The sequence below is a fragment of the Myotis davidii genome, unplaced genomic scaffold (genome assembly GCF_000327345.1).
Source record: "Myotis davidii unplaced genomic scaffold, ASM32734v1 scaffold223, whole genome shotgun sequence".
NCBI lineage: Eukaryota > Metazoa > Chordata > Mammalia > Chiroptera > Vespertilionidae > Myotis > Myotis davidii.
Window position 1 is genome coordinate 4,848,588 of NW_006294609.1, and position 8,080 is coordinate 4,856,667.

The 8,080-nt window shown below is 41.1% G+C and overlaps 1 protein-coding gene across 1 annotated transcript in view; it reads right to left on the reverse strand.

The window, feature by feature from the left end:
• HECTD4 (HECT domain containing E3 ubiquitin protein ligase 4) overlaps positions 1 to 8,080 on the reverse strand; it is a 142,193-nt gene that overhangs the window by 41,363 nt on the left and 92,750 nt on the right. Inside the window, exons 45-49 of the mRNA XM_015567364.1 lie at positions 5,915 to 6,018; positions 3,944 to 4,105; positions 3,692 to 3,840; positions 3,132 to 3,211; positions 771 to 934 (exon numbers count right to left, since the gene is read on the reverse strand). Of these exons, the coding sequence (XP_015422850.1) occupies positions 771 to 934; positions 3,132 to 3,211; positions 3,692 to 3,840; positions 3,944 to 4,105; positions 5,915 to 6,018 (659 nt within the window). The remainder of the gene's footprint in view (positions 1 to 770; positions 935 to 3,131; positions 3,212 to 3,691; positions 3,841 to 3,943; positions 4,106 to 5,914; positions 6,019 to 8,080) is intronic.

Genomic DNA, 8,080 nt, shown 5'->3' on the forward strand with positions numbered 1-8,080 from the left:
ATGCCTACATATGCAAATTAACCGCCATCTTGTTGGCAGTTAACTGACCATCTTAGTTGGCAGCTAATTTGCATATAGCCCTGATTAGCCAATGAAAAGGGTATTGGTCGTACGCCAATTACCATTTTTGTCTTTTATTAGATAGGATACCATGAGGTGTTAAATACAGGGTGAGGTTAAATACATTAGTGAGGTGACCCTCACTAAATGTCAAACCATAAGAATGGCCCCAGCTATGGGACAGCACGTAAAGCTAGGCCAAGGGGCTGGTATAACTGTGTACACTGGCACTAAAGCTCTGAGGAAGCCAGCCCTGCCTACCCTCACCTTGCACTCTCACGCTCTTTGCTACATACAGTGACCTTTCTTGTTTCTAACACGTTCCCTTCTACTTGATGTCATTGCATATGCTGTTCCCTTCACCTGGAACATACTTTCTTCCAATTTTGCCCAGTAAGACCAGTAAATATTCTAGACCTGGCTCAACCATCACTTCTCCAGGGTAATGGAGACACGATCGTGTTTGCTTGGCATTGCTTTCATAACGTCTACAATTTGCAAGTGCACTGTGATGATCAGTCTATGTGGCAGCTTGCCTGGTGGCCATGGGTGCCCAGATTAGACATTCTTTCTGGACATGCCTGGGAGGGAGTTTCCAGATGAGACTACCATTTGAATCTGTGGACTGGGTAGATTTTCCCCTCCAGTGTGGTTGAGCATCATCCAAATTACTAGCAGAATTTGTTTTCCTTTCCAACAAGATAACCTACCTTTTTCTGAATGTGAACCACAGGCCACATGCCACCAGAGACATCCTCGAGATAAGGCGAGAGGCGCTGCCCACAGTATGTGAAGTACACCCGGCCCTTGGCTGGCTGCCCCGGAGGAGGTGGAGTCCCCTCTGTTCTCTCCCAGCCAATTCCTGCCACATCACCTGCGGCAGAGAACAGGAAGGAAGCAACATGTTTCCCCCTCTTACTATTAAAAAAACACTTCCGAATTGCAACCAGTGTGACAAGGCCACGTATCAGTGACTATCTTTGTTTTACTTATTTATGCCATTGGTTACATGTGAAAAATACATGATGCTTCATGCAGTCATCAGTCCTGCTCTCACCTACAGCTCTCACCCCCTCACAGGCCAGTAATGGAAACACACTGTGTGGACCACAACTCACTATACCTCAGATGCCAGGGGAGGCAACAGCTAGACTGCCTTCTCTCTAAAGCCAACTTTACTGCTGGATTATTATCAAATACTTCATTTCTCTAACGTCTCTGGATCAGTATTGGGCAAAAGAGCAGAAACAAAGTTACTGCAGAAATAAACAATTTTAAAAAGAAAATGTTTAGAAGAAGAAAAACACCTAGTGTCTGAGTTAAGTTAGCTACCACAATTACACATTAAATTTAGCCTTTTCCTGGCAGCCACAACAAAAATGGAAAACAGCAGGTGGGTTTTTTAAATGGAGGAATATAAGTTTTTTTCCTTTTTATATGTGGAAGATTACTTATGGCATAAAGGTAATTTCTTAATAAATTTATAGAAGATTTAAGAGATGATCTTAAAATAATTTAAAACTCAACCCACAATGTAACCTAAAGGTACAACATTAAAGCGCCCCTTACTTATATGTATTTAAGGCATTTTTGCAGGAAGCTAAGATAATAGAAGCCCTGTTGTTTTCTCATGAGGTGACTGGATACTGGGATAGAACTCAAGACCAGCGTGTCCACTACATCCGCACTCCCACTTCCAGAGAAACTGCTAGCACAGGAGCTTTCTAACTAATCCATTGTTGCAAACTCTCCAATAAGTGCTTGAAGTTCTGTGATTCTATTTTTCATCACAGGGCATCATATGTTTTAGACACACTAGGACTGGCTTTCCAGTGGTCAGGGAATAGTCAGTTTTATCAGAGATGATGCCAAGATGTCCTGTCTGAAAATACGTAGCCAACATGTTTGGCTGCTTCTAATGTGAGGAGAACGCCTGTATTTTGTTCCTGCTGGAGCAGGTAGCACTGTTCACAATTCATCTACTACACAGATTATTACATACATGGAGGTAAATAAAGGGGGGAGGGGAAGATTGGTTTTTAATTGAATTGACTATGTGACTGAAACATCTGGGCAGAATATTTGTTAAAACTGGACCAGATGTTCAGGCTACCAAGAGCAAAGTCTACATTTCCTGTATAATACGTTTCACAAATGCCTCATGGCTAGTGGTGGAGTTCTCCTTTAAAACACACACATGCGTGCATATACACACGTGCACGCGCACACACACACAATAGCCCAAGTGACCCTTATGACCAAAATGACCAGAATGATTAGTCGACCAGTTGCTATGATCCCCTGCGGGGATCAGGCCTAAACCGGCTGTCGGACATCCTCCAAGGGGTCCCAGATTGTGCGAGGGCACAGGTCAGGTTGAGGAGACCTCCCCCTGCCTGCACGAATCTGTGCACTGGGCCTCTAGTGTGTGTGTGTGTGTGTGTGTGTGTGTGTGTGTGTGTGTGTGTGTGTGTGTGTTTTTTTTCTTTATTTTAACCGTTTTTTTTTTAAAGATGGCAGGGGTTTTGTTTGTTTGTTTGGTTTTGGTTTTTTAAATATTTTTTTATTTTTTTAATTGATTTCAGTCAATAGAAGAGAGAAATAGAAACATCAATGATGACAGAGAATCACTGATTGGCTGCCTCCTGCACACCCCACATTGGGGATTGAGCCTGCAACCCAGACATGTGCTCTGACTAGGAATCGAACCATGACCTCCTGGTTCATAGGTCAACGCTCAACCACTAAGCCATGCCAACTGGGCAAGTTCTCTTTTTCTGAAGCTATTTATCTGCTCATTAATAACAAGCTGATGAAAGACCAAATTTCAGAGAGAAGTGAAATCTCAGAATTTTCTCATGATGGAAGAACAAAAGTAAATGTGACTCCTAAGTTACCAAATGGAGGCTCTAGATGATAATGGCCTATAAAATGACAGGGTTGGTGTACACTAGAGAACAACAATGACAAGTATTTCATTTTCACTAAAAGACAAATTGACTGTTTCCAGTTGCTAAGTTTATTTAACTTCAACCTACAGAGGGTGGGGAAAAAGCTCCTGCTGCACTCACCGGGAGAGAGAGTCACGTCTAAGCGAGCGCTCTTCCCCTGCAATAAACTGGAGCCATTGTAGTGCACAGCCCGGCCGTTGCTGTGGAAAAACAAGGGGAGTCAGAGACAAGGCTCACCCGCCAACACGGGGGCGGGAAGTAGCAAGCAGGTGGAGGGGTTCAGTGCATGAGAGTAATTAGTAGAGAAATCCTAGGAGCCATTTTCTTTCCCTCAACATGAACATATTTCCAACCAGTATTTTATACATTATGGGGGTTAGAGATTACAATGATATTACTTTAGTTTAAAGCACCCAACCCACTACTTTTTTTTAAATTGATTTTTTACAGAGAAGAAAGGAGAGGGATAGAGTTAAAAACATCAATGAGAGAGAAACATCTATCCGCTGCCTCCTGCATACCCCCTACTGGGGATGTGCTCGCAACGAAGGTACATGCTCTTGACCGGAATTGAACCTGGGAGCCCTCAGTCCGCAGGCCAACGCTCTATCCACTGAGCCAAACCGGTCAGGGGCCACTACTTTTATTTTTTTAAAGTAATAGCACTAGTAGCCACTTACTTGTGGAAAAGACAAGTGCCCACTGGATTAGTCCAAGCCCCATCTCGCTTCTCTGCTTCTGTAGCAAACCCAAAGGACACTATTGGTCCAGTGTCGTCATCAGTATCTCCATAGGAAACAATTTCTATTTCCCAGTAAAAAGATGGGGCCTGAAGAAACACCAGAAGTGGGCAGACAGTCAGAGAGCTGAACTTGCTTTTTCTCTCAAATTTGAAAGAAAGAGGCAAAAGCCAGGATGTCATGTTTTCTCACCTGAACTGGCAGTGGTGAGGTGGCGTAGATAAAGGTACCCCGGGGCAGACCGCCCCCAGCGCTGGGGTCAGCCAGGAAGGTGACGGAAGTAAGGTGCGATGAGAACATGCAGGCTCGAACAGGTGGGAACACTCTTGAGGCGCTCCAAGTTATCTCTTTGGGCTGCATTGGGGAAAAACTCTCATTCAATAGAATTGCAAATACAAATCCTTTCACTCTCTCAAAGAAGAAAAATAATAATAATTAAATAACGTATCTTTTTTTTTACCAAAGAAAACTTTTCTTTATTAAGAAAAGGCAGTTTCCTTCCCCATGCCCAGTCCTGCTCTCTCAAAATAATCACTCTTAACTCTTTTAACTGTTAATTCTGATCTTACCTCTATATTTCTCCTTCTATGCTTATGACACTATTTTTAATATTTTGTTAAGACATCATTTATCCTCTATTATGACAAAGAGGTTTTAATTCCCACTGACCTACTTCTCCTGACATACATGTACATACACAGGTCCTCACCCCTCATCCTCCCAGTGCTGTCATAGGTCACATTTTGGTTCAATTGGTAATCAGAATTTATATCACTAGGACTTAATATTCAGCTCAAATTAAAAAAAAAAAGACTTATATGGTTATACTCCCTTTCTTCTTGGTTAGGTTAATTGCCTCATTTTTTTACTTTCATAGTTTTTAATATATGTAAGCATAGAATTCCAAGCTTCTCTCTCAGATGAAAGCATATTTTTAAAAATCCCTCCATTTCACTTTTATTCTAAAGAAAGAACTAACAGATGCATGTGAAGATGAGCTCCAAGGACATTCAGATCACTGTTAGAGCGAAAACTGGAAACAATGTGGATTTGCAACAATAAGAGCTTGAGTGAGTAAACTGAGGCACAAGTATACGCGGAACTATTCAGTTTTTATTGGCTGATGTGGAAAGGTACTCATCTATGGAAAGGGAAAAGCTAGACACAAAACTGCAGAAGCCCATTTTTGTTCAATAGGAATTATGGGCAACTGGAGATGATGAGGTTTCAGGTGACATTACTTTATATATATTTTTTAAACTTTGTATTTTGAAATAATTTCACACCCACAATACTACTATAATTTTTATATATTCTTACTAAGATGCATTGATTTTTTTGAAATATAATTCACATAACATATAATTTACCCATTTAAAGTATATAATTCAATGTTTTTTAGGATATTCACAGAGTTGTGCAACCACGGCTACGACTTGATTTTAGAAAATTTTTGTCCCTCTTAAAAGAAATCTTTGCCCATTTGTAGTCACTCCCCATCCCCCACTCCCCCCAGCCCCTGACAACCATCAATCTGCTTTCCGTGTCTATGAATTTGCCTATTCTTGGCATTTCATATAAATGTGGTCTTTTGTGACTGGCTTCTTTTGCCTAGCATAATGTCAAGGTTTACCCATATTATAGCATGTATTACTGCAGCATTACTTTTTAAGGCTGCATAATATTCCACTGTATGGAAACATCACATTTTATGCGTTCACTCATTAGTTGATGGACATTTAGGTTGTTTCCATCTTTGGGCTATTATGAATAGTGCTGCTAGAAAGTCACAGATATAGCAATTGTTAAGATTTTGCAGGTTCTGCTTTTTAATCTCTCTCATTCTCTCTCTTACATAGTCTTATTTTTATGAGATTGAGTACAGATCTAACATTTTTGAACAAGTGTTCTTTTTCTGTTGTTGATAACATGAAAATGTACAAGTTAATGAGTTCTGCTCCTCTACTGTCATTTCTCTATATTCATATTCAGAATGTCAAAACAATATGCTTTGACATTCAAAGATGATAGTGTGTCCCTGCAAATATATGCCTCCAAATGGCTTTCAAACGCTCATTCTAAATTCTACTGAAGTCCTAGTTGGCATTGTTCAATGCCCAGTGCTGCAGTCAGGCAGCAGGCGTGGTGCTGCAGAGGGCTCACCTGTCGCCGGTCGGCCTGCAGGGGCGGCGGTGGGGGCCTAGCACAGTCCCGGTAGAGCATCCTCAGCCGTTCACACTGCACCTCCACAACTGCCAGTCGCTCGCCTGAGGGAATGCATGGAATAAGTGAAAACGAGTCTTACAACCCCCAAGAGCGCTCCACCTCTTTCGGAGAAGGGTCACAGCAAAATAATGCTTGCAGAGAGGGTTCGAATCCTAACAAAAGAGCAAACAGCCCGAGACATCTTTGTCTAGTGCACAGAGCTTAGCAGCAGAGCAACGTGGGATAATGAGGAATGACTGCCCAATGGGTACAAGGTCTTTTTGGAGGGAGGATGAAAACGGTCTGTAATTAGACAGTGGTAATGGTGGTACACCTCTGTGAATATATTAAAACCCACTGAACTGTATACTTTTAAATGATAAAATGTATGGTATGTGAATTATACCTCAATTTTTAAAAAAGGTGTCTTAGGAGGAATAAAATGTAGTCCAATAAAAGTAAAACACAGAATTGTTTAGAATAGCAAGAAAGATGGATGGACTGTACCACAGCTACAGACTCCAACACAATCCAATGATGCGGGTTAGAAAGCGGAAGGAAAGTTGAGGCCAAGACACAGGGTCAAAGTGGAGGCAGGAGTGAGGCCAGGCCACGAGGTGTGTGCCCACTGTCTTTTATCTACACAGGAAGGCACAAGTCCAGATCGGTTTCCCACTGGACAAGTCAAAGAGGGAAACTATTTAGTTATAGGGTTCATGGAGTCCATTACATAAATGTAAACTAGTCATAGAGTCCAGCTCTTTTTGATAAGCTGCCAGGCCGGGGTCTCAGGGAGGGACTGTCCACACAGAAGCCGACAGCACAGGAGAGGCAGGTCGAGAATGTGGGTCAGGGGAATTCAGAGCACTGTTCCTTCAAGCGAGGCCCGAGGTCCATCCACAACTTACAACTGCGGCTTTTGGTTAGAGTTGGGACAGCGTTTTAACATGCTTCCCAGGGTTCCTATGAACTTTCAAAGTGAGAAAAACCCCTGGCTCAGGGAATGTGTGTATTCAGGAAGAAGAGGAAACAGCTGGACCTGAGAGGTCCTGGCTTCTGTAAGAGCACAAATTAAAATTGAGGACTTATTTTGGTTTCTATAAGCCTTTTTTTTCAGTTTTAAAATTTGTTCCCTATGCTATTTCAACCAAGGGATCAAGTTAACTTCTCAGGAATATTGCTTCATGGGAAAAGGTTCTGTAGTGCTATCTTTCTAGATCAGATGGAATTAGATACTCTTCCTTGGATCAAAGAAGCTATACAATTTAGATTTGACTTAGTTAATATTATAATGGCAAATCTGCTGCTTAATTCATCCCAGATGAAATAAAATAATAGAAGGAATTCATTTAAAAATTTTTTCATTTTAGAGACTCAATATATTACTGCCTATAAATGTTATAACATTTTTATATATGAAATAAAAAAATATCAACACATCCTATATAATAAAGAGCTCATATACTAATTATACCGGAAGGCGGAACAAACTTCCAGAATGACCTTCAGGAACAACCAGTGGGTGGGGGCTATGGGGCTGTGAGGCAGCCAGGGCGGTGAGGCAGCTGGAGCTGCAAGGGCTGAGCCCCTTGCACGAATTTCATGCATCGGGCCTCTAGTTAAAAATAAAAAATCAAAGAATTTTCTCTTCTACACATCACCTTGAATCCTCTTTATTAAACAGCATTTCTTCTAAGCACAGTCTATGACTCCTTGTAGGATGTGAGAATCCCCTATTGTGTTGCAAAGTAACCCAGATGCTGGGGGTGGGAAGGGTTGTATTTTACAGGTAAATGACTAAGGAGTCAGCAACTTAATATTTTACGACATAGGGTGCTATTTTAGAATATAAATCAATAAGCTAATAGTTTTCTCTTTTGTAGCAATTAATAAGTACTTCTCATACGTTTCTTTCCAACCCTCTGTTACCACAGAGTTATTTTTCACTAGGAAAAAAAGGTTAGGTGGGTTATTAGTAAAACCATTTGAGATCACTGCTCTAAATTATTATACTTTCTAGCCTGTACATTAAGTTCCAAAGTCAATTTCACAGAATAAGACCTCTTTATTTCATAAAATATATGAAAGAGGATACTCAAAAAGAGCCCTATAGAAAAGCAAGTA